Raw genomic sequence first — 26,692 nt, forward strand, 5'->3', positions numbered from 1 at the left:
TTTTATTAGTTTAGGATAATATCTAGGGCAAAATATATATATATATATATATTTAGGAGCGTCAGAGAAATTATTATTTTTATCTAAGCAAACATTATACATGCAAGCCACGAATTTTTATCCACTGATTATGTCCTTAGGAAAAATATTGTATTATTGCTAGACAGTGGTCTATGATGACTCAAAAGTTAAGGCCTAACTATCGGGAAAGGACTATAACACCATGTATAGAGAACAAGTGATATTCTCCTTAAAATCAATTATTTCCTTTTGTACAGGAGAGGAATTATGATTATAATCATGAGAGATATTCTCATATCACCATTAATTTCATTTTACATATGATTAAGATCAAAAGAGATATTGGCCTTAACACACCACGGGAAAAGAGGTGTAACAACAACCACATCTATCTTGAACCAAATATCTTCAATTGCATGATATAGGCTTAGTGAACTAGTCTTAAGGATATATTTTCGAGTTGAGTTGTAGAGGGAAATGAAATAGAAAACTTCAGAGCCAATATCACAAGTGTATTTTATGACTCACAAACATTTCTCTTCCTTCTATTATCCTCTAGAAACCAACTTGCAAACAAATTGAAAAGATATTAATAAATTCTTGGCCAAATATTGTTGGTCCTTTAACTTTTAGCTTATGAGCATTTTGGTTTTTCAACCCTTTATTTAGCTCCCCTAAATTCATAGGTTATTCCATTGAGGACCCCGGTTAAATAAATTGTCTTTGTATCACCAAGTTCACTTAGGTTTTAATCCTCCTATTTATTTTGGAAGGAGATTACATGTCCTAAATAATATCTCATTTCATGTCCCAAGCCAATCAGAGTGTTTTATTTTACTACTTTTGCTTTTAAATTTTTTATTTTATCCACGTGTTAATATATAATTGGTTTGAGATAGTGAATGAGACACCGTTGGAGATATGGGATCTCATCATTTATTTATCTAAAGTCCAAATTTCAGTAGTAGGTTTTTACATTTTGGGTGGTCCCTTCAGTTAGGGTGAAGATCAACTAATGGCCCTTGCATTGTAAATTCTTGGGTGTGTGGATATGGACATAATACAATGATCTGCTCCTCCTTTGGGGTTTTCAAATGGCCCCAAAGTGGCATAACATGTGGGCTTTGGAAAAGATCAATATATGTGTCATGAACTTTTCTGCAGCCAAGGCCCCCCTTTGTGTTGCCCTGTTGTTTGATCATAGACATAAGTGGGGCTTGGTATCCTCATGTTCCTACTTTTTGGACTAATCTATCAATCTGGCCAATCTAAATATTCACCTAGGTTTTGTCTAATAAAATTTTGATTATTATTGTACTATTGAATATTATGATGTTGTTAATCTATATAGTCGACCTCATATAATAAAATTAAGGTTTAGATATTATTATTATATCATTATATTCTTGAATTAATTTATTTAGTTAAACGGTAGAGTAAAGGAATGTGAATCATGACTTCTTAAAATTGTCTAACTTTAATAACCCGTTTTTTGTTCAACACTCATATTGTCTCTCCTAATTTAGTTAAGGTTGGCTACAAATATTGTTAGGAATAAATGCGAATAAAATGAATTTCACATTGAGAAAAAATGATTAAAATAAAATATATAAGGGATTGGACCCGCAAATCTAATAAATTAATATTGAGTTGAAATATAATATCCAAATCCATTTAGTGTGATTCTACTTTAACCTATTGATATCAAATATCCACTATCATAACACTTTTTTTTGTTCAAAAGCTAGCATTGAAAATTCACTACAGGTTTTATCTTAATTTTGCTCAAAATCCACAACCACAAGTCGAGCTTAAGAAAGCCATGATAGAATTCAATGGTTTCAGCTTTTCTCTTTTCCAGCTCATCATTTAACATCAATAAAAATCTGAATAAGTTTTTGAAATGGTTGAATCCTAGTACTATAAAACAGTGTGATAAGATATGGCATGACGCTCTCAACCAGTAGGATGACATCTTTGGTTTGAGTGACAAGAAATGCTATCAATCAACAGTAAATTCCAAACAAAACTTAAAGAGCGTGATAATTATAAAATTATTAAGGTAAAGATTCATACATAATTATTACATTATTTGTTATTTATTTAGACTAATTTTTAAAAATTAATAATAATTAAATATAAACATTAAATAATACAATAATAATGTATCAAACTTATATACTTTTAGTGTATGGATCTTTTTTTCAAAATTAAAATAATAACATGCAGACCAACATAAAGGAGCCAGACATTGAAGAACATGTTTTCTCGTAAAATGTTATTCATACGTCACACTGTAAACATTCTTTTTAAGAATTAAAGGACAGAGGTGAATAATAATTACACGTCTCTCCATAATAATAAGATTGATTTAGAAGGCCCTTCTTTGTCTTATTGTTTTATAATATTTAAATAATAATTAGTAAGGGACCTGAAATCTTATTAGATCTTAGAAAGATCAAAATGATACACATTTAAATTTTAATAGAGATATTTGTTAGAATGATCAGTCATCTGACAGATATTAGTTCATTACTTATCTTTTATAATTACATAATATATTTATTATTTCAATAATTCTTTCATTTTTTTGAAATCATCAACCAAAAAGTAAATCTGGAAATGTTAATACATTTTTTGGTTATATTTAAAAGTTACAACCAATTTTACATAATTTTTGATATACGTGTGAATTAATTGTAAGTGCTTATAGAAAGAAAATATAACAAAAAATAAAATGAGTCACTTTTTTAACATTTGAATGTAAAAAAAATCATTCTAAAATGAATAATTATAATATATGAAGAAAAAAAGTTAGCAGTAAGACTTCCCTACCAGTTGAACCTTTATCCTCGATATCAGAATAAAGAGCAATGTAATGAGAACAACAACAGCAACTTACATAACATGCTACAAGAAGAACATAATACAAAAGGATACGTCCTTCACAATTTTCTATGATTTTCATATGCGTACCTATGAACAAATTTAAGTGTTTGTTGTATGCAAATATGTAGGTGTAGCTCTATGGTATTGAAAATGAGAAAGATACGTATATTTTCGGTTAATGAATTTTATATATTATCATTATATTATTTATTATATATATTTAATTATTACTGAACTCTTTAAACGAGGTAACTCAACTGAATGGTATGATAAATGATATAATAATTATATATAAATCTCTACATTAACAATAGATAAATATTAGAATAACTAAAATACCTTACATCTACTACGTGTGATATTGTCCAGTGGCGGATGATTATAGGGGCAGGTGGGGGTTGCTACCCCTGAAATTTTACATACTAGAACATATTTTTTTGTCCTACAAAATGTGTTAATCTATGCGCTATTTGAAAAATACTTAATTATTAAACTTTTAAATTATAAAATATTTTTTTAGTCAATCATAACAAATAACATATAGAGTAATACATTTTTTTGGAACAATACATACACTCCATTTACCTAAGCCCAAACGACATTTTTATAAAGATACTCATTGAAGCTCACATATTTCTTTAACTTGTAGTTTGATAATTCTAACTTGTGTGTCTTTCTAAAAATTATACATAACTGATCTAATTCTTTTACATGTGTAAATGATAATGTTGTTTATAATAATATGATTTCATTTGAGTTCGAAACCACTTTACACATAATGAAAGAGATTATGTATGTATTTTTTTGTTACTATCAATGATATCTCATACCTTCTGAGTAAACAACTAATTTCTTTCGAAATTCATGATTGTTCATTCCAACAAGTGTCACTCTCGAGAATCGAACCATTGACCTTGAGGATCCAGTAGGGCCTTACACCACTTATTGATAGATTATGTATCTATTGATAATATATATTCTAAGAATTCATTTAATATCGATAATATATGTATTTTTGTCCAACAATTATATGTTATCGATTTTAATGAGCAAGAAAAGATTAGTTTGAGATGTCAATTTCAACATTCTAGTCTTGGTGTTGTTAGTCATTCAAGTTTGAAAAACTATCAACCATACGTTGTTAATCATATCTTATTTTATCGAATTATTCATATTATCTTAACTATTATTATTGAGGTAGCATAAATAATTATATATCATTTTCAAGAATATAAACAACCAAACAAAATTAGGTAGAAAGATAAAAGATGAATATTATACACAGTGATTAATATTGGAAAGGAAATAAGTGAAAATTTTATCATTAACTAACTCAATTTAAGTTACAAATTGTAATTAAATATTATTATATCTCTCAAAGTTTTAGATCAAGAGATATTGCCTTACTTTACTAATATTACATCGATATTAACGAATGTCTACTTGAAAAGAATGAAGGCTAAATTCATTGGTCTACTTTCTCTTTCGCCACAACTCATTTTCTAAGGCTTTTTTAAGGTAACTTAGCAGCAAGCACAAAATGTATTGGCCATTTCCCTGTCCTGCAAAATCCAAGAAAAGTAGAAAAGTGCATTGTATAGGATAGAGAGAGAGATGATGCTAATATTTTCAACGAAACTACACTGCTACACCTTCTTAAAAAGCAGCAAAGCAGGATAAAAGCCATGGCCATGATTCGCCAAAGGGACAAGGACCCAGATAAAATAAACAAAGCTAAAGGTTAAAATTTTAAAAGTACTAGCAAAATTCCAATGGGAATCTTTTCTCCTCTAAATGTTTCATAAGATACAATTTATCACATCATTCTTTTTTAAATTATTGTGTCATTTCTGTACACATAAATGAGTTTATCATCACAATTCATTTGCATTATTTTTCTTAAACAATTAATAATGGTTAAATCTAAATGATGAATGATGTTTAAATAATATATAAAACTCTTAAACTATAAGGTATATATCTTTTTCTCATAATTAAATATACTTTGTCCTCTAAAGTATATACCACAATAATCTGAATATATTTATCCTTCTAGCCCAGAGGGTGAAAACTGTGTGTACATAATGTGAAAATATCATTTTCCTTGTAAAACATAAATGTATTTTTAATCTCACATCAGTTATCACACACAATGTATGTCATAACTATATATCATATCTTATTTAATGGAATTTAAATAATTTGAATTTTCAGAATGCACGATATTGAGTTATGGGACCTATTGTCATACAATTTATATCACAGTTTTATAACTTGATAATTTATATATGTCATATGATATAGTTTCTAAAAGAATGTAAAATGATATCGCTATAGTAATGTGAGTAAGGTTGTATACATCTATATTGATCATCCATTTTTTAATGTAAAATTATTCTTTTTCTTCCACTTTCACTGTATAGGGTGATCCCACATTGTCACCTTCCTTCTTCACCCTGCTCTACTCCTCCTTTTTATGCTCTCTTTCTCTTTACATATCTTTCTCTCTTTCTCTTTCTCTTCTCAAAGACACAAACAAACCATTACACACAAGAGACAAACCAACATTTTCTCAGCTAAATCCCTTGGCATGAGCTTATATACTCATGGGATTTTCATGCCAGGATCATTCTGTAAGTCCTCTTAAACCTGTTTTGTCTGTTTTTTATGCATTGCTTTTTCCTTCTTCAATTTCAGTGAGTTATGAAACTTCATTAATTATATAGCAGCAGCATATAGTGCTAGTGTCCCTTACTCTTTATAAGAGATGTACCAACTTCTATTTTTATAGGAAGAAAAAGAGAGTGAGTTTCAGTTAATAGATGAGACTAGTGAAACACAACAAGGGAGTATAATCATGGAAATGCATCATCATCATCATAATCATGTTGGTGTTGAGAAAAACACTGATTTCTGGCCAGTTGAACACCCTATGGAGCCACCAGATGAAGATCGTCCAGTTAAATGTCCAATGCCTGAATCTTCACTTATCAATGTAAGCATATGCTATTAATTCATTTATTTTCTAATTATCTTAAAACAAGCTTTCATTTGCATAGCTTAGCCAAAGAATGCATCAGTGTATTAGTTACATTTATGAGTGTATGATAGTTGAATATGAATGATAAATGATATGTATAAAAAAAATTCTTATATTGTTTGGGGATATTTATTTTTTTCGTTTTCTAAATGTTCACTTTATGTCAATCATATAGTTTTTAAGGTTGTTTCCTTATTGATATGCCCATTTCAGCATTTTCATTGTAGTTTTGTGAACATATTGGTGTGTTTCACTACTTGCTATTGCTAAGCGTCAGAATCATAATTTTTTTATATATTCTTCAGTAATTATGCTTTTATAGGGTGCCTCAGAATTTGAAATATCACAGATAAAAAAAATTGGTCTGCCAAATCTTATATTTTTCACTACTCTTTAACTCCATCTGAGAAATCACTAGTAGGGTTTCCAGCTTCTATGTCTAGCTTTTGAATTAGTGGTGTGGAGGGTGACCTTTTAGGATACTGTACAGCACAGAAAATCAGGAAGAATAGGATTGAAACCTTGGAATGAATAGGATACTATAGAATAGGGTACTGTATCCGAAATGAACATCACCATATAGATTGTTTGCTTTTTTTTGTACTACCACTGGTATCCCTCACCCTTTTTTGGATAAAGAATTAATCTCTTCCAATGTGTGTGATTGTCCCTCTCAACAAGTATCGCTCTCAAGAATCAAACACTTAACCTTTTTAATCATCCTGTGATCTAACGGAACCTTACACTACTAGATCAACACTAGATTAATTGCTTTGAACAAAAGCAAAATAAGTGATGTCTTATGTTATTTCTGCACCTCAAATGCTAGCCTTCCATCATACACCGGATAATGATGAGTTCATTGATGTTTGAAATCTCATAAGACTTGCACCAGTTAGTTATTTGTTAATTGTATCAATTGATTAATAATTGAGTCATTAGTAACATAAGACATTTCAAAAAGTAAAGCACTGATATATTTCCCATCTCAGCCCACCAATTAACATACTACAAATTTATTTTGGTTATTTGTATATTCCCACATTTTAATCCGAGTCATTTTGTTGATTCACAACAACTACCAAAGGTCATAGATGCCGGTAACTTCAAATTTATTTTCTAGAAATTATTCAGGCTACGACAGGTCGAATATCCGCTTCCCCGGGAGCGACAGGATTAGCGGGAGGAACAGGCATTCCCTCTGGCGGCTGATTCACGGAGCCCATGCCTGAACTTGTTGACGTAGCAGGATCCATGAATAAGCCGGCAAGAGAAGTCTCTCTTCAGCCGATATGCGCCAATAAAAGATGTATATGAGATGGGCGACATCATTCGTCATGGTTCCTCGGCATTTTGTTATGGATTTATAATCCAGAAACAACTTTTTTTTGCAAAGATAAGACTACATATATCTTCCATATGATGCATGATTTTTGCAGGATGGAGGAATGCATGAAAACAGGTATGCTGAAAGCTTAAGGAAAAGAGTAGAAGCCTCTGGAGCCATGGAGGATAAAGAAAGAACCGCCACCACGGGCACAGAGCCGCCAGCTCGAGGAGTAAGGAAGCGGCATCACACACTCACAAATGGAGGAGACCTTGTGATGACTCCATTAATGAGAATGCCATCTCTCCCTCCCATACCAGCAAAGAATATGACCATCTTTAAAATGCTTCAGGAGTTGGACAAGTTTGAGTCTTAACAAGGGAATGAATTCTATCACAACATTCTATGTAATGAGGAGTACCATTTTGATTAAAAGAGTTGGGTTAGCTTCAATGGAGAAAGACTAAAAGCATAGGTGCACCAAGAACCCCAAGTATTTCATCATATATTGTTAAATATGTAACTTGTGTTTTCTATTAATTTCAGACATCATTATACTTTATAGTTTTCAAATGTGCATATTACACAATTCACCATACAGAAGCATGCTGGAAGAAAAATACTAATGAAGGCCTAAAAATTGGAGAAAACTTAGATTTGAAGGTTTAGAAAATTGGACAAAACTTGGATTATGTTCTTGATGTGCTTGTGTTACAAATCTCCAATAAAAATATATAATTTATAATAATCAACACATGTTATATTTTTATTTATAAACCATCAGACATGTTACGTATTCTTATTGGAAAGTTAGACTCAATTACTAAGAGACTTTTATCCTAAAAATTTGTGTATCTAAAGCAAAAGAAAGACTTAAAAGAACTATGAAAATACTATTGGGAAAGGATTTCCAAGCATTCTTTCTTGTTTCCTTTATTCCTCTCCAAAAAATCGATTCTAAGCTAAATGCTTTGACTGAAAATTCAAAATCAGAACCCACTTCCCATCAAAATGTATTAAATATCTATACTACTATAGATCCTTTGTCAAATGCAAGCGTGCCGGCTCAATTTCCATTGGAAATTTGAAATGAAAACAAATAACAAAACAAAAACTAAAAAACAAAGAATCAGACACAATCAGTGTTTTCATCTCACTTGCATCAGAATGAAGAAAGCATTTTGACCACTATACAAAGTTTGCTATGTTAGGGAGTAAGGTAGTCATTGCAAGTTTAAACCTGCCCATTCTGTTTGATCTATCATTTTGTTCAAGTTTCCTTACATGCTTTTCTGGGTCCACCATTTAGCAGAAAGCACATTATTGACATGATTCCACTCAGGCTGCATGCTTTTTATGAAATAATTGGCAGTTTGGCACATCAAGAATGAAGATATGGAAGTTCAAAAGGAGTACATTTCATTCATTCTATAAGTGAAATACCACATTTCATTATCCTAAAAGGGAAATAAATACCACATTTCATTCACTCTACAAGGGAAATACCAAGGGCAACAGCCATGCCCATTGTCAGCGAGATTATATGAGCGGCCGTACTTCTCAGTGTTGTTTTCCCATTGTTATTCATTTCTGCAAGCACTCCCGCAATTGCGATGTATATAAACCCACCTGCGGTAAATCCCTGTTCAAAGAGAAACATGTCATTGCTAAAATCAACTTAAAACTCAACTAACAGATTTGTTATGGAGCATTGCTTACCTCTATTAGAGATGACTGTCCAGGATCTTTACCCAAGAGCAGAGCCTGGCACCAAAAAACAATGAGTTATTATTTCATTATACATTGACTCTTGGACATGATAATAATGATAACGAAGGGCAGCAAATCGAAAGAGGCGAAAGACGGGAAAGCCACCAGTCTGTTGTTCATGGGAAGGAGGACATAGACATGAGCATAAATGTGATACTTACAATCGTCCAAATTTAATCATAATAGACCTAGATATAAGGAGTCTCTTGTTTCTTCTTTATCTCATTTTAATTTTAGTACGAAAAAATAGATTTAATATGAATAACTAAAGGTTGATTACCCTTTTCTTTCTCCTATACTCATTACTTAATTAAGCTCTTCCAGTTACATTATTAATTCGGTAATCTAATCATTATCTAATCCATAATGTCTTAACTACAAAAATAAAAATAAAAATGTGATCACAGTATTGTTAATATCAACATTTCAAGTTTTGTTTAAATGTGTGTATCATCTTGTGGATCCACTAAACAGATCACTCAATTGAACAACTAACCAGTGCAGTTCCTGCAAGTGCCACAAGCGCTGAAAGAAAGTTGAAGAACAGAGCTTTTGGTATGCTGAAACCAGATCTTATTAGAATTCCAAAATCACCGACCTGTATGAGAAAGAAACAAATATCATAAAACTTCTGGTATGAAAGACACGACATGGAAGTTGATGCAGAAAAAGTTGAAGATTGACTTAGCATAAGAACAAGAGTGAACAGGCAATAAGGAGGCTAGTCGGTTCAAGTTATGTAACAGCTCTGAAGAAATAAAGTACAAAAGCTAGACCATAACGACTATTTCTTGTGGCCATGACAATGAGATATAATATATCGAGAAATATATATTCAAATAACTCACCAGATGGTGTGACAAGAATTATAGGTATAATATATTCGGATAAAAGTCACTAGATGAAGTCCGTACAGTATTGAGCACGAGGTTTTATTCTCCCGTATGAATGCCAGTGTCAAGAATATAGTAACATTATTTTGAAGACCACATTAGCGTCCTTAGATGAATGATGTGTTTTGGCTATTTTGACGCCAAAGTTTTGTAAATATCTAACAGATTAGTGCTAATTTTTTCATAAAAAATCTAAGCATTTTATGTTTAGCTTAATACATTAAGCAATAACAGAAATAAACAAACAATAACGATATCAAATTTAGGGATATAAACAGACATTTGCTACACATCGTCAAATTAAACATACAGAATTTTCAAGGCATTTAGGAAATTATCTGTTACAATTTACGTTATGTGGGATACTGCAATAAATGTTCTGCAAATAGGCAAAATATAATGCGTGATAGAATAAGGATGAACTTGAACCTCTTGAGGAAGCTCATGTGCGAGCAAAAATAGAGTTCTAGACCACCCGCCAACAGATCCATAAAGCAAAAATGCACTACCTAATGCTATTCCATCGGTGAAATTATGCTGCAATATTAACAAATTTTGCATGAATACAGGGAGCTTCAATTCAACCAATAAGTCAAAAGGACAATATAACTTACAACTCCATCAGAGAAAAGATTGAGATAACCAAACACAAGACTTGACGATCTAGCTGGTTCTGTAACATTTGAGGATTCAATATTATCTTTGGAGCTATTTACAGCACTAGCATCCAGATTATCACCTTTGGTCTTATTGCTACCAGTTCTCTGTAATACAAGGATATATGATACATTAGATAAAAACTTCTCATCACTTTCAATAATCCATCCAAGCAAAATAAGCTATTCAGGTTTTGCCTCTAATATTGTACTACAAATAAGGAGATGCAATCCAATACAGTATTATAAATTCAGAGAGGGCAAGCAGGAACCGCCTCCCCCCCCCTATATATTATATGATAATCAAAATTAGGGATCAACTCTGATCGCCATAATTTTACATTTGAAACAATATACAAGTTCAAAAAACACAAATAAGTCTTAAACTCATTTTTAGCCCATATAGACACATTGAATTCCTTGCATATTTAATGTGTGCAGCATAAACTTGATAATTGTGCATGTCACCTTTGAGATTGACAAAGAAACATTAAATATTTTGCACAACCTCTTAATATTTTAATATCAAAATATGTTTATTAATTGTCATGAGAATTTTAAAAACATTAGATATAATTGATATTTAAGACAGATGTGACTAGAAAATGGCAACCCATTGCATGAGGCTCCTCCCACCCAGTGGGGCCTGAGAGAGCAAATGTATGCAGCCTTACCCATGGAAGCAGGGAAGCTATTCCTAGGAACTGAACCTGTGAACTTCACGTCATTAGGCTGCTCCTTACTGTTGTGTCGATGCTCACCCTCATATAAATTAAATATTTATTTATAATTTAATTCTAGTCTTGGTGTTGTTAGTCATTCAAGTTTGAAAAACTATCAACCATACGTTGTTAATCATATCTTATTTTATCGAATTATTCATATTATCTTAACTATTATTATTGAGGTAGCATAAATAATTATATATCATTTTCAAGAATATAAACAACCAAACAAAATTAGGTAGAAAGATAAAAGATGAATATTATACACAGTGATTAATATTGGAAAGGAAATAAGTGAAAATTTTATCATTAACTAACTCAATTTAAGTTACAAATTGTAATTAAATATTATTATATCTCTCAAAGTTTTAGATCAAGAGATATTGCCTTACTTTACTAATATTACATCGATATTAACGAATGTCTACTTGAAAAGAATGAAGGCTAAATTCATTGGTCTACTTTCTCTTTCGCCACAACTCATTTTCTAAGGCTTTTTTAAGGTAACTTAGCAGCAAGCACAAAATGTATTGGCCATTTCCCTGTCCTGCAAAATCCAAGAAAAGTAGAAAAGTGCATTGTATAGGATAGAGAGAGAGATGATGCTAATATTTTCAACGAAACTACACTGCTACACCTTCTTAAAAAGCAGCAAAGCAGGATAAAAGCCATGGCCATGATTCGCCAAAGGGACAAGGACCCAGATAAAATAAACAAAGCTAAAGGTTAAAATTTTAAAAGTACTAGCAAAATTCCAATGGGAATCTTTTCTCCTCTAAATGTTTCATAAGATACAATTTATCACATCATTCTTTTTTAAATTATTGTGTCATTTCTGTACACATAAATGAGTTTATCATCACAATTCATTTGCATTATTTTTCTTAAACAATTAATAATGGTTAAATCTAAATGATGAATGATGTTTAAATAATATATAAAACTCTTAAACTATAAGGTATATATCTTTTTCTCATAATTAAATATACTTTGTCCTCTAAAGTATATACCACAATAATCTGAATATATTTATCCTTCTAGCCCAGAGGGTGAAAACTGTGTGTACATAATGTGAAAATATCATTTTCCTTGTAAAACATAAATGTATTTTTAATCTCACATCAGTTATCACACACAATGTATGTCATAACTATATATCATATCTTATTTAATGGAATTTAAATAATTTGAATTTTCAGAATGCACGATATTGAGTTATGGGACCTATTGTCATACAATTTATATCACAGTTTTATAACTTGATAATTTATATATGTCATATGATATAGTTTCTAAAAGAATGTAAAATGATATCGCTATAGTAATGTGAGTAAGGTTGTATACATCTATATTGATCATCCATTTTTTAATGTAAAATTATTCTTTTTCTTCCACTTTCACTGTATAGGGTGATCCCACATTGTCACCTTCCTTCTTCACCCTGCTCTACTCCTCCTTTTTATGCTCTCTTTCTCTTTACATATCTTTCTCTCTTTCTCTTTCTCTTCTCAAAGACACAAACAAACCATTACACACAAGAGACAAACCAACATTTTCTCAGCTAAATCCCTTGGCATGAGCTTATATACTCATGGGATTTTCATGCCAGGATCATTCTGTAAGTCCTCTTAAACCTGTTTTGTCTGTTTTTTATGCATTGCTTTTTCCTTCTTCAATTTCAGTGAGTTATGAAACTTCATTAATTATATAGCAGCAGCATATAGTGCTAGTGTCCCTTACTCTTTATAAGAGATGTACCAACTTCTATTTTTATAGGAAGAAAAAGAGAGTGAGTTTCAGTTAATAGATGAGACTAGTGAAACACAACAAGGGAGTATAATCATGGAAATGCATCATCATCATCATAATCATGTTGGTGTTGAGAAAAACACTGATTTCTGGCCAGTTGAACACCCTATGGAGCCACCAGATGAAGATCGTCCAGTTAAATGTCCAATGCCTGAATCTTCACTTATCAATGTAAGCATATGCTATTAATTCATTTATTTTCTAATTATCTTAAAACAAGCTTTCATTTGCATAGCTTAGCCAAAGAATGCATCAGTGTATTAGTTACATTTATGAGTGTATGATAGTTGAATATGAATGATAAATGATATGTATAAAAAAAATTCTTATATTGTTTGGGGATATTTATTTTTTTCGTTTTCTAAATGTTCACTTTATGTCAATCATATAGTTTTTAAGGTTGTTTCCTTATTGATATGCCCATTTCAGCATTTTCATTGTAGTTTTGTGAACATATTGGTGTGTTTCACTACTTGCTATTGCTAAGCGTCAGAATCATAATTTTTTTATATATTCTTCAGTAATTATGCTTTTATAGGGTGCCTCAGAATTTGAAATATCACAGATAAAAAAAATTGGTCTGCCAAATCTTATATTTTTCACTACTCTTTAACTCCATCTGAGAAATCACTAGTAGGGTTTCCAGCTTCTATGTCTAGCTTTTGAATTAGTGGTGTGGAGGGTGACCTTTTAGGATACTGTACAGCACAGAAAATCAGGAAGAATAGGATTGAAACCTTGGAATGAATAGGATACTATAGAATAGGGTACTGTATCCGAAATGAACATCACCATATAGATTGTTTGCTTTTTTTTGTACTACCACTGGTATCCCTCACCCTTTTTTGGATAAAGAATTAATCTCTTCCAATGTGTGTGATTGTCCCTCTCAACAAGTATCGCTCTCAAGAATCAAACACTTAACCTTTTTAATCATCCTGTGATCTAACGGAACCTTACACTACTAGATCAACACTAGATTAATTGCTTTGAACAAAAGCAAAATAAGTGATGTCTTATGTTATTTCTGCACCTCAAATGCTAGCCTTCCATCATACACCGGATAATGATGAGTTCATTGATGTTTGAAATCTCATAAGACTTGCACCAGTTAGTTATTTGTTAATTGTATCAATTGATTAATAATTGAGTCATTAGTAACATAAGACATTTCAAAAAGTAAAGCACTGATATATTTCCCATCTCAGCCCACCAATTAACATACTACAAATTTATTTTGGTTATTTGTATATTCCCACATTTTAATCCGAGTCATTTTGTTGATTCACAACAACTACCAAAGGTCATAGATGCCGGTAACTTCAAATTTATTTTCTAGAAATTATTCAGGCTACGACAGGTCGAATATCCGCTTCCCCGGGAGCGACAGGATTAGCGGGAGGAACAGGCATTCCCTCTGGCGGCTGATTCACGGAGCCCATGCCTGAACTTGTTGACGTAGCAGGATCCATGAATAAGCCGGCAAGAGAAGTCTCTCTTCAGCCGATATGCGCCAATAAAAGATGTATATGAGATGGGCGACATCATTCGTCATGGTTCCTCGGCATTTTGTTATGGATTTATAATCCAGAAACAACTTTTTTTTGCAAAGATAAGACTACATATATCTTCCATATGATGCATGATTTTTGCAGGATGGAGGAATGCATGAAAACAGGTATGCTGAAAGCTTAAGGAAAAGAGTAGAAGCCTCTGGAGCCATGGAGGATAAAGAAAGAACCGCCACCACGGGCACAGAGCCGCCAGCTCGAGGAGTAAGGAAGCGGCATCACACACTCACAAATGGAGGAGACCTTGTGATGACTCCATTAATGAGAATGCCATCTCTCCCTCCCATACCAGCAAAGAATATGACCATCTTTAAAATGCTTCAGGAGTTGGACAAGTTTGAGTCTTAACAAGGGAATGAATTCTATCACAACATTCTATGTAATGAGGAGTACCATTTTGATTAAAAGAGTTGGGTTAGCTTCAATGGAGAAAGACTAAAAGCATAGGTGCACCAAGAACCCCAAGTATTTCATCATATATTGTTAAATATGTAACTTGTGTTTTCTATTAATTTCAGACATCATTATACTTTATAGTTTTCAAATGTGCATATTACACAATTCACCATACAGAAGCATGCTGGAAGAAAAATACTAATGAAGGCCTAAAAATTGGAGAAAACTTAGATTTGAAGGTTTAGAAAATTGGACAAAACTTGGATTATGTTCTTGATGTGCTTGTGTTACAAATCTCCAATAAAAATATATAATTTATAATAATCAACACATGTTATATTTTTATTTATAAACCATCAGACATGTTACGTATTCTTATTGGAAAGTTAGACTCAATTACTAAGAGACTTTTATCCTAAAAATTTGTGTATCTAAAGCAAAAGAAAGACTTAAAAGAACTATGAAAATACTATTGGGAAAGGATTTCCAAGCATTCTTTCTTGTTTCCTTTATTCCTCTCCAAAAAATCGATTCTAAGCTAAATGCTTTGACTGAAAATTCAAAATCAGAACCCACTTCCCATCAAAATGTATTAAATATCTATACTACTATAGATCCTTTGTCAAATGCAAGCGTGCCGGCTCAATTTCCATTGGAAATTTGAAATGAAAACAAATAACAAAACAAAAACTAAAAAACAAAGAATCAGACACAATCAGTGTTTTCATCTCACTTGCATCAGAATGAAGAAAGCATTTTGACCACTATACAAAGTTTGCTATGTTAGGGAGTAAGGTAGTCATTGCAAGTTTAAACCTGCCCATTCTGTTTGATCTATCATTTTGTTCAAGTTTCCTTACATGCTTTTCTGGGTCCACCATTTAGCAGAAAGCACATTATTGACATGATTCCACTCAGGCTGCATGCTTTTTATGAAATAATTGGCAGTTTGGCACATCAAGAATGAAGATATGGAAGTTCAAAAGGAGTACATTTCATTCATTCTATAAGTGAAATACCACATTTCATTATCCTAAAAGGGAAATAAATACCACATTTCATTCACTCTACAAGGGAAATACCAAGGGCAACAGCCATGCCCATTGTCAGCGAGATTATATGAGCGGCCGTACTTCTCAGTGTTGTTTTCCCATTGTTATTCATTTCTGCAAGCACTCCCGCAATTGCGATGTATATAAACCCACCTGCGGTAAATCCCTGTTCAAAGAGAAACATGTCATTGCTAAAATCAACTTAAAACTCAACTAACAGATTTGTTATGGAGCATTGCTTACCTCTATTAGAGATGACTGTCCAGGATCTTTACCCAAGAGCAGAGCCTGGCACCAAAAAACAATGAGTTATTATTTCATTATACATTGACTCTTGGACATGATAATAATGATAACGAAGGGCAGCAAATCGAAAGAGGCGAAAGACGGGAAAGCCACCAGTCTGTTGTTCATGGGAAGGAGGACATAGACATGAGCATAAATGTGATACTTACAATCGTCCAAATTTAATCATAATAGACCTAGATATAAGGAGTCTCTTGTTTCTTCTTTATCTCATTTTAATTTTAGTACGAAAAAATAGATTTAATATGAATAACTAAAGGTTGATTACCCTTTTCTTTCTCCTATACTCATTACTTAATTAAGCTCTTCCAGTTACATTATTAATTCGGTAATCTAATCATTATCTAATCCATAATGTCTTAACTACAAAAATAAAAATAAAAATGTGATCACAGTATTGTTAATATCAACATTTCAAGTTTTGTTTAAATGTGTGTATCATCTTGTGGATCCACTAAACAGATCACTCAATTGAACAACTAACCAGTGCAGTTCCTGCAAGTGCCACAAGCGCTGAAAGAAAGTTGAAGAACAGAGCTTTTGGTATGCTGAAACCAGATCTTATTAGAATTCCAAAATCACCGACCTGTATGAGAAAGAAACAAATATCATAAAACTTCTGGTATGAAAGACACGACATGGAAGTTGATGCAGAAAAAGTTGAAGATTGACTTAGCATAAGAACAAGAGTGAACAGGCAATAAGGAGGCTAGTCGGTTCAAGTTATGTAACAGCTCTGAAGAAATAAAGTACAAAAGCTAGACCATAACGACTATTTCTTGTGGCCATGACAATGAGATATAATATATCGAGAAATATATATTCAAATAACTCACCAGATGGTGTGACAAGAATTATAGGTATAATATATTCGGATAAAAGTCACTAGATGAAGTCCGTACAGTATTGAGCACGAGGTTTTATTCTCCCGTATGAATGCCAGTGTCAAGAATATAGTAACATTATTTTGAAGACCACATTAGCGTCCTTAGATGAATGATGTGTTTTGGCTATTTTGACGCCAAAGTTTTGTAAATATCTAACAGATTAGTGCTAATTTTTTCATAAAAAATCTAAGCATTTTATGTTTAGCTTAATACATTAAGCAATAACAGAAATAAACAAACAATAACGATATCAAATTTAGGGATATAAACAGACATTTGCTACACATCGTCAAATTAAACATACAGAATTTTCAAGGCATTTAGGAAATTATCTGTTACAATTTACGTTATGTGGGATACTGCAATAAATGTTCTGCAAATAGGCAAAATATAATGCGTGATAGAATAAGGATGAACTTGAACCTCTTGAGGAAGCTCATGTGCGAGCAAAAATAGAGTTCTAGACCACCCGCCAACAGATCCATAAAGCAAAAATGCACTACCTAATGCTATTCCATCGGTGAAATTATGCTGCAATATTAACAAATTTTGCATGAATACAGGGAGCTTCAATTCAACCAATAAGTCAAAAGGACAATATAACTTACAACTCCATCAGAGAAAAGATTGAGATAACCAAACACAAGACTTGACGATCTAGCTGGTTCTGTAACATTTGAGGATTCAATATTATCTTTGGAGCTATTTACAGCACTAGCATCCAGATTATCACCTTTGGTCTTATTGCTACCAGTTCTCTGTAATACAAGGATATATGATACATTAGATAAAAACTTCTCATCACTTTCAATAATCCATCCAAGCAAAATAAGCTATTCAGGTTTTGCCTCTAATATTGTACTACAAATAAGGAGATGCAATCCAATACAGTATTATAAATTCAGAGAGGGCAAGCAGGAACCGCCTCCCCCCCCCTATATATTATATGATAATCAAAATTAGGGATCAACTCTGATCGCCATAATTTTACATTTGAAACAATATACAAGTTCAAAAAACACAAATAAGTCTTAAACTCATTTTTAGCCCATATAGACACATTGAATTCCTTGCATATTTAATGTGTGCAGCATAAACTTGATAATTGTGCATGTCACCTTTGAGATTGACAAAGAAACATTAAATATTTTGCACAACCTCTTAATATTTTAATATCAAAATATGTTTATTAATTGTCATGAGAATTTTAAAAACATTAGATATAATTGATATTTAAGACAGATGTGACTAGAAAATGGCAACCCATTGCATGAGGCTCCTCCCACCCAGTGGGGCCTGAGAGAGCAAATGTATGCAGCCTTACCCATGGAAGCAGGGAAGCTATTCCTAGGAACTGAACCTGTGAACTTCACGTCATTAGGCTGCTCCTTACTGTTGTGTCGATGCTCACCCTCATATAAATTAAATATTTATTTATAATTTAATTTTAGCCGCCACATAATTTATTTTCTACATCCATCCCAGATATAACCTATGCGACCAACCTATTTTGGCTGCTCGGGGGTTGCATATGCTCTATACCACTATCCTATTTGTCTTCACTTGTTGCTAGCGAAACATATGAATTTTGAAAAAACAATGTCTACACTTTACAGGTAAATGTCCTAAGCATATTTGAGAAATGAATTTATGTTCAAACCAAACCAATGGCTAGACCAGCATCATCACAATAAAGAGCTGTGTGTTCCAACCTCAGTAAGATGTAGAAACATACTAGCACTCATTTTACCTTTCTAAGTGAGGATTTAGATTGAGCAGGATTAACTCCCTTCAAAGAGTCATTTGATGCCTGATCGGATTCTTTTTCCTTATCTAGCAATTTCTCCTCTTTTGCATTTGAAGACTCTGAACCAGAGTTGTTATCATCTTTCAGTTTTTTCTTGCTGTTGTGGGTATGATGGTGATGTCCATGCGTCAATGAACTAGCTCCTCCAGAGTTTTCTTCAACATACCTCACTATCTTCTCCACAAGAAGAAAGAGCACAATTCCAGCTGCAAGAACCAGCAAACATGGTAAGAATTAGTGCTGCTAGGAGCCGATCTGTATAAAAAAGTCTGATGATTAAACACTGGCTAGAGAAACCGAGAGAGGAAATAAAAGTGAGAAAACAATTCAGACTAACATAATGAAAAAATCAATCACAGCTACAGCAGAAAAACCTTAACCTCAAGATTTTGTTCATTTTAATCTAATTCATTTCTCACTTTCATGAAAACGTGGTTCTCTTGATAGTTTCTTACAGAAAAGATGGGCAAGCTGAAAATCATGAGAATATATCTTGTATACTTTTGATCAATGGCGTGTGTGACAAGGAATCATGTGCAAGAAGAAAAACATCCCTATTTGGAGAATGGGTGAAAATTTGAACTGATGATGTAAAAGTAAAGATTCAGTTGTTTAAAGATTACATCCTCCTATCCAGCAAAGAAGAGGGGGGAAATAGATACAAGCAAACAAAAAAGTGGTTCCAAGAAAGGGATCATGTACAGTTTCTCAATCATTAAGGTTTCTGAGAAAACGAATGTTCCAAGAAAAAGGACTGATTTTGGAAGCAATAGAAGCTGCTAATAAGTTGGCACAGAAGATGAGGTAGACACCCTGACAAATTTCCAACGACTTGAGCAAGTTGCAAATTATATCTGCTCCAACTAATTTGATGACAGAGTTATACTATTAGTGAATCATGTAATGACACCTATTTGGAATTAGTGAAAAAATAATAATTAGTAACCATTATGTGGCATGTTCAAGTATATGATGTTTTGTGCAATATTTTATATGTGAAAATATACCATATCCTAATATCCTATATTTTAAAAGAAATACTGTATTACTGAATCAGATACTTGTATCATAAACAACATTTAAGAAACTAACGTATCTTAAAGGCATGAACTCTCAACAGAGATGACGAACTAGTATCCTAGAAGATGAGAAGTAGAATTGCTCTAAAAATGACGCATGCCAAATTCTGAAAATTGTACGATGCAAACACACCACATCGCACAACACAGAGAAATTGAAAATTTAAGGAAACAATACACAGTTCATTCATAGTAACATATGCACAAGCTTCAACTTTACCATATCTTAATATATGTCATGTGGCAATATTTGCTACTTTGTACGCCCCTCCCAAAAGACATGGAGCATTATTTCTTTTGATACTTGCCAAAAGTTCTCCTAAACTAACATGCTCTAGCCATGTATGTGTGTGGCTAGGGCATGTGGAAACTAAGTAACTGGCCTTGGGTAATGATAATTGGTAACTCGGTATGTCACTGTATTTTACCTTTTTAGAAAAGATACGTGTTTTATTCTCTATGTTTCTGTTAGATGCTGTGACTTCTCTTATATACGAGTTGACTATCCTATATAAGGAAGGTACAATAAATTAGCTGACCTAATATACAATTGACAGCTGACTGATTATTCCTAAAATTTAATCATCAATTCTGTTGATTACATAATTATTAATTTTTTTTATTTTAAATGGTAATGGATTTTTTTAAGTTTTAAATTGGCTGTGTCCATGTGTTGTTCTTGTGTCCTAGGTAGACATCGGTCAGTCAAATATTAACCAAAACGCTGTGTCTATGCTTCATAGCATATCATGCCGTTGTATTTTTTGTCACTAGTCGTCAACTTAGTAAGCAGAACTAGAAATAGGAAATGCTAAAAATGGATAAGAGAAGGATGCATTCCACAGACAGGAAGATGATCACCACTATCTACTCTTCGAGAAAGAAACAATATTTCTATCCTAGAATAACAAGAAAAATAGCAATATACTACACTTCCTTCCATTCATCCATGCTAACATAATCAGGTAGAAAAAATTAAGGCACATGAACTAATTACGAAATTAATTAGTAGAATAAAAGCCAATAGTTATACATATCTGTGCAAAGTGAACGACAAATAGTCGGTAAGAAACATCAAGCATATCACTACTAACCTAGGATGGACAATCCTGTAGAAAGATCTGATAAAGAATGTGAATGTGAATGTCCATGTCCAGAACTACCACCATGATCATGATCTTCATGATTATCATGAGAATGAGAGTGCTCCCCTCCTGTGTAGTAAAAGAGAATCATATTTATGTACACAAAATAACACATTTTTACGTAGGAAAATAAATATTAACATAAAGAAAAGGGAGACAATAAAACCATGGGAAGCTAAGACATCCTCCCTAACAGAAAAAGAAAAAAACAAGGAAACAGAGAATCAATTCAATCAAGAATTCGGTAAGGTTGTCGGCTGTCCAGTCTCTGAAAATTAGAAACAGAAACTTGCTTCTAAAGTGAAGTGCACACCAAATTACAGCCTATACATGCCTTGTTTCTTCCAAAACATTTAAAAAAGAGCATGAGAAATTGCTCTAGATAGAAGAGAATGCCTAATATTCTTGAAACACGCCAAAACAATATTTTCTAAAGGAAAACAACTGCCTGACAATGTAAAAATAGATGGATCGCTGTTTCTGAACTTCATCTACACAAATAACATGATAAAGAGCTGTACGGGACCTGAATCTGCAGTACGTCATTAGTACCAATCATACAACCTATTTATTGCTCTCGAGACAAAATACTTGACCTTAAGTGAATTGCAGATTTCCAAATTGGCTAGTCAATAGGAAACTTCTCTCTATTAAGAAAATGAGTAGCAAAGAGACAATAGGAATTACATACAGCACACCAGAAGAACCAATGCCTAAATTTCTCGAATCTTCACTGGGGAAAAGGAGATGGATCAACTAAAACTAGATGAGGCTGAATGGCTTAAGCTCCAAAATCTCATAATCATGGCAGATTTCCAAATTGGATGGTCAATAATAAGAAAATCATCCAGTACCCTACTTTTAATCCTTCTCTACCAAACACTTCACTTATGCTTCAATAATTGGTTGATTCAAAAACTTCAGATACACCAATTTACTTTCTAAAAATATTAAGAGAAATGCACACACGGCTACTATAAATCAAGAGGAGAGAGAGACCTTAGTAACTTCAATAATATCAAATAATGGAAAATTAACAATTACATTAATTTAACTGTACATACGCACAGTAAGAACCCTTCAGCAGCAAAATCTAAATGATGTCAAGAGATATATTGAAAGTGAAATCAAAATTTCTTTCTAACATTATTCAATTCTGCATTTTATTTTGGGGGAGGGGCCCAGGTCGAGTGTTGTATTTTTAAGCACAACTTTACACAGCAAAGAACTCACTTAACCAGTAAACTTATTAGTGAAAATTGCTCGGCATCAACCATTGATAACAAAATTAATTAACGAAGGCATTAACTGTAATGAAGACAGGTTCTGATGTTTTATCATACCAAAAGCATGTGGTAATTGGTGAAGAAAAGCATCCCCCAGCATAGCTCCTGCCTGAAAAAGGTGTGGTAATTGAGAATAGAACAAAAAATGTGAAACAGAAACAAAAGAAGTAAGAAAAATAAAAAATTATATTTACATATGTTTTTATTGACAAGAAAGTAACTTTAGTAAGTTTTCCAAGCTAGTAGCATGCCGGCACTCATGAGCCACACAGATTTTGGGCATATACAGATTTTTACTAATTCAATTCAAGCTTTTAAATAAAAAATAACTTAGAAGTGCCACACCAGGAAATATGTGTTCTCAATATGAAAGGTTTTTTAACATCGTAGGCAATTACGTATGCATCTACAAAGTTAAATCGAATGCATATGACACGGAAAATTCTTTGGGATGATCAGAATTGTGGTGAATCAAACTTAGTTTGGAGGGCACTTAATGAGGTCATAGTTATCAAAATCTGGAACTTGTACAATCAATGTAAAAAGAGAGAGAAACCTCAAATGCTTCCAATGGTCAAGAACAATCCTTGTTACATGTGGTGAAGTGGGCTATAAGGCTCCTCGTAAATTAATGATAGTATAGAGCGGAAAAAATAAGTTATCCTCCTAGGATAAATTAAGGACTAAAAAACCCAGTGCAGACAGAAAAGCACATCCAGCTAAGCAAGCTCATTAGTTTCTTAGCATGTATAACAAAAAAGCCTCTCTAAGATATCCAAAAGCTGATCCCCATATATGAAGTATAAAGATCACTATTATTCATCAAAATGGAGCTGCAAAATCTTATCCTTAATAATTGTGATATTCCACAATATCTGTAATAACAGCAGACATTGCACACTGCCAAATAGTGTTACCCACAGGCAGTGACAAACTTTGAGCAAAATGTAATTTTAAGTTTTTTTTGTATAGTCAAGGGTATCCCACTAATCCCTTTCAGGGTATATGGTTGCCCTCCCAACAAGTGTCACTCCAAGAAATCGAATATTTAATCTTTTGGCCTATTTGGGGTTACAGTGAGGCCTTACACCCTAAATTTTAAGTTTTTTTTCACTTAAATTAAATAACTACCAGTTATCCAACCATTATAGTAATCAAGGTCCTTTTTTAACTGAATTTTCTAGTTTTATTTCAAAATGAATTTAAATGAAAAGTAATGCAAATATGCAATTAGAATTCTCAAACCAGACAATGATAAACATAAGTGAAAGGAATGCGACCAAAAGAAGAATTTAAGATAATGAAGCCCGAGAAAGGAGCTAGAAGAAACCTGACCCCAAATAAAGCCAGTGAATCAACAACGCCCTTTGATGGTTTCCCTTTTACTGAAATAAGTGGTAACCCAGAGTATTCAGTTCTGTGCACTGTAGATAGGCCATTTACATTGAAAAATGAACAATTTGTATTTACTTACCAAAAATTACAGGCAGGGTAATCAGACAAATGAGGGAAGCCATGCTCACCAGAAACGAACAGCCTAACGCATTCAACCAAAGAGCTATAATAAAAATAAAAATAAAACATTAGAAGTTATCCAAGAGGGTACATCGGTATTAAACTGAAAATGTAGAAGTTTATAAGTATCACCCTCCCAACCAACTCATTAACAACATGCACTAGATAGAGGACTTCACAATTTCAAGTCTGCAACATTACAGGTTCAACTAGCAAATAAGCTCGGGCTAACTCTATTAATTAACATTCCCGATTGAGTATGTATCCTGCCACTTCTGCCTGTAGAAACGCTTGAGATGCTAGGCATGGACATGGTTTAAACCTTAAAAATTGAAACGTTTTGGTTCCACTAAAAGCGTGAAACCAAAGAAATGACTTGTATTCACAATGCACCTGATTCTCAGATTTGAATAGCTTGTTTTAAGGAAAAAACATTTTTTTTTTCTTTTTCTTCTTCTTCTTCTGGAAACGCTCGTAGTCAGATTTTGATTCGGACACAAAACAGGCTAATCCAAACACAAAATTACAATCCTGTAATCAAGTCACTACCCATCTTATAGAAGCTTAATGTTAACAGCAAAGTGCTTCAAATAAACATAAAGAAGCTAACTTTGCAGCACACAAACACCAAAGAAAAAGAAACAAACTAAGAAATCGAATGCCCAAAAACGCATAAGGGCAAAAGAAGATTTATCTTTTTTACCTAAACCCGATAATTCAGTAGCCTCAGTATAGTGATGATGATCATAGTCATAATCATGGGGATAACCAAACCCATATAATTTCATATCCTCCTCCTCAGCTAACTCTTCAGGAAGCAACGTTCTTTCCTTGGCATCCTCATGATGATGATGGGCATGGTCATGGCCGTGGTGATGGTCATGGTCATGGGCATGGCCATGTCCTCCACATTGATGATGGCCATGGTCATGGTCATGAGAGTGAGCAAAAGTCAGATCCAAACAGAACCCAACAAGAACCAAAGCGAGAAGAAACAATGAAGAATAAAAACTTTTTCTAAGCAGTTCCATGATGAATTGCAATAGGAGCGTGATTTGCACAAGTCTTCCAAGGTTATATAGCAAACAAACTATTCCCTTATGGGTTAGATGGGGTTCGGCACAAAATAAAATAGGATTTGAGAAAGAGATGTGTATTGGCAATACAATTTTTATATATCAACCATTTATTGTTATTAACTCTTTAAAACATGTGATACAAATAAATGGTAATTAATATATTGATTACAATTTTATGTCTAAATTTTTAGACTGATAATATATAGATATCAAATATTACAATCATAGTATTTATGACCACACAAGTTTAATCTATCAAATCTACTAGCCATAAATTTTTGCTAACAAATCTCTTATCTATTTTTTTTAATAATTAAAGTTAGTAATGAATTAATCTTTTTGAAAATGTATTTTAATCATATCTTTGTTCCCAAAATGGAGCTTTGACCTTAGTTTATTTAGAATACTCTTATATAATAATTAATGGTTAATTACATATGTTATTCCATATATTACTAATTCTCAAATATTTTCACAAAATATATATATACTAATGACTCAAAATTCATCATGTTAGAGATGGCAAATGCACTAGAGGAGACAAGTGCTTATTACTATAATCCAAACTTGCACCTACTTGTGGATATTTGTTGGTGATCAACTAGTTTTGTACCTCAATATATTTACATATTTTCTAATAATTATTACATAAATAATAACATATGTATTTTTATCATTCCTACCTACTATCATATGACCCCCAAAATATATAAAAACATTGGTATTGTCTATAGTTGTTGGCTATTGAATATGGATTAACCTTAGCTTGGAATTTTGGGCAATGAAAAGTTATCATGAAGAGTGACTGTCTCGAGGCTATTCACATCATTACAGTTAGGATGCAAGTTCGTTTGGATTGTCTATCAAAGTTTATTACCAGCATTGGTGACTTGCTCAAGAGAAATTCAGATGTTCGACTCCAACACATCTTCAAAGAAGGAAATATGATGACAAACTTTCTATCTAAGCTTAGTTTAGGCTTGGAGGAGAATTCGAGAATTTGGGACTTACTCCTTGTAGGAGTGCTTCCTATCTCGCAGTTGAATATTGTCCCTATGATGTAATTCTTGTCCCTTTGTCTTTGTTTGTTTTCCAATATATCAAAAAAAATACTACCTGATACCAATCTAACCACCACACTTACAATATTGGTGTAGAAACCAACCCCACTAAGAACATCTTATATCTCTAGCAATGTCAACTTCAGCCTTTTCACCAAGTGAGTTGAACTCATTCAATCTCACTCACGAGAGTACCACCAAACATTGGCTCAAATGCCCAACCACCCACCAATTAGAAGTTATTAGCAAGGTTGGAGCAATAGGAGAGGTTGATATTAAAAGATATATGATAGGTTATTTTGGAAGATTATAGTTGGATAGAAAGTGAGAAATTAGCAAGTTAGGTTTATGTTAGTTATTTGCTTTACAAACTTTCTT

General features: G+C 32.7%; 4 protein-coding genes across 5 annotated transcripts; 2 read left to right on the plus strand and 2 right to left on the minus strand.

The window, feature by feature from the left end:
• Nucleotides 5,318-7,839, plus strand: LOC109361685. The gene is made up of 3 exons (XM_019607205.1): nt 5,318-5,543; nt 5,702-5,905; nt 7,390-7,839. Exons 1-3 carry the CDS (start codon nt 5,517-5,519, stop codon nt 7,651-7,653), a joined length of 495 nt encoding a protein of 164 aa, XP_019462750.1. The 5' UTR covers nt 5,318-5,516; the 3' UTR covers nt 7,654-7,839.
• Nucleotides 8,407-10,929, minus strand: LOC109361865 (IAA-alanine resistance protein 1-like). Its single transcript, XM_019607396.1, has 6 exons — nt 10,918-10,929; nt 10,555-10,779; nt 10,370-10,477; nt 9,544-9,645; nt 8,997-9,041; nt 8,407-8,919 (listed from the first exon to the last, which is right to left on the minus strand). Exons 1-6 carry the CDS (start codon nt 10,927-10,929, stop codon nt 8,764-8,766), a joined length of 648 nt encoding a protein of 215 aa, XP_019462941.1. The 3' UTR covers nt 8,407-8,763.
• On the plus strand, nt 12,713-15,235 carry LOC109361686. The gene is made up of 3 exons (XM_019607206.1): nt 12,713-12,939; nt 13,098-13,301; nt 14,786-15,235. Exons 1-3 carry the CDS (start codon nt 12,913-12,915, stop codon nt 15,047-15,049), a joined length of 495 nt encoding a protein of 164 aa, XP_019462751.1. The 5' UTR covers nt 12,713-12,912; the 3' UTR covers nt 15,050-15,235.
• On the minus strand, nt 15,803-25,279 carry LOC109362931 (IAA-alanine resistance protein 1). Of its 2 annotated transcripts, XM_019609029.1 has the most exons (12): nt 24,878-25,279; nt 24,134-24,217; nt 23,995-24,044; nt 22,717-22,768; nt 21,323-21,442; nt 19,093-19,355; nt 17,951-18,100; nt 17,766-17,873; nt 16,940-17,041; nt 16,393-16,437; nt 16,128-16,315; nt 15,803-16,093 (listed from the first exon to the last, which is right to left on the minus strand). In XM_019609029.1, exons 1-11 carry the CDS (start codon nt 25,203-25,205, stop codon nt 16,160-16,162), a joined length of 1,458 nt encoding a protein of 485 aa, XP_019464574.1. In that variant the 5' UTR covers nt 25,206-25,279; the 3' UTR covers nt 15,803-16,093; nt 16,128-16,159. The 2 variants fall into 2 exon arrangements, with proteins under 2 accessions (XP_019464574.1, XP_019464573.1); XM_019609028.1 differs by having other exon boundaries at nt 15,803-16,315.

The sequence above is a fragment of the Lupinus angustifolius genome, chromosome LG12 (genome assembly GCF_001865875.1).
Source record: "Lupinus angustifolius cultivar Tanjil chromosome LG12, LupAngTanjil_v1.0, whole genome shotgun sequence".
In the NCBI taxonomy this organism is placed as follows: domain Eukaryota; kingdom Viridiplantae; phylum Streptophyta; class Magnoliopsida; order Fabales; family Fabaceae; genus Lupinus; species Lupinus angustifolius.

Coding starts and splice junctions, on each gene's coding strand:
- LOC109361685 (XM_019607205.1), top strand. CDS start 5,517: ATGGGATTTTCATGCCAGGATCATTCT. Junction 5,544..5,701: donor TTTCATGCCAGGATCATTCT/GTAAGTCCTCTT, acceptor CTATTTTTATAG/GAAGAAAAAGAGAGTGAGTT. Junction 5,906..7,389: donor CTGAATCTTCACTTATCAAT/GTAAGCATATGC, acceptor TGATTTTTGCAG/GATGGAGGAATGCATGAAAA.
- LOC109361865 (XM_019607396.1), bottom strand. Junction 9,042..9,543: donor CACTTGCAGGAACTGCACTG/GTTAGTTGTTCA, acceptor TTTTGGTGCCAG/GCTCTGCTCTTGGGTAAAGA. Junction 8,920..8,996: donor GACAGTCATCTCTAATAGAG/GTAAGCAATGCT, acceptor CTCTTTGAACAG/GGATTTACCGCAGGTGGGTT.
- LOC109361686 (XM_019607206.1), top strand. CDS start 12,913: ATGGGATTTTCATGCCAGGATCATTCT. Junction 12,940..13,097: donor TTTCATGCCAGGATCATTCT/GTAAGTCCTCTT, acceptor CTATTTTTATAG/GAAGAAAAAGAGAGTGAGTT. Junction 13,302..14,785: donor CTGAATCTTCACTTATCAAT/GTAAGCATATGC, acceptor TGATTTTTGCAG/GATGGAGGAATGCATGAAAA.
- LOC109362931 (XM_019609029.1), bottom strand. CDS start 25,205: ATGGAACTGCTTAGAAAAAGTTTTTATTCTTCATTGTTTCTTCTCGCT. Junction 24,045..24,133: donor TACCCTGCCTGTAATTTTTG/GTAAGTAAATAC, acceptor CACTTATTTCAG/TAAAAGGGAAACCATCAAAG. Junction 17,042..17,765: donor CACATGAGCTTCCTCAAGAG/GTTCAAGTTCAT, acceptor TTTCTCATACAG/GTCGGTGATTTTGGAATTCT.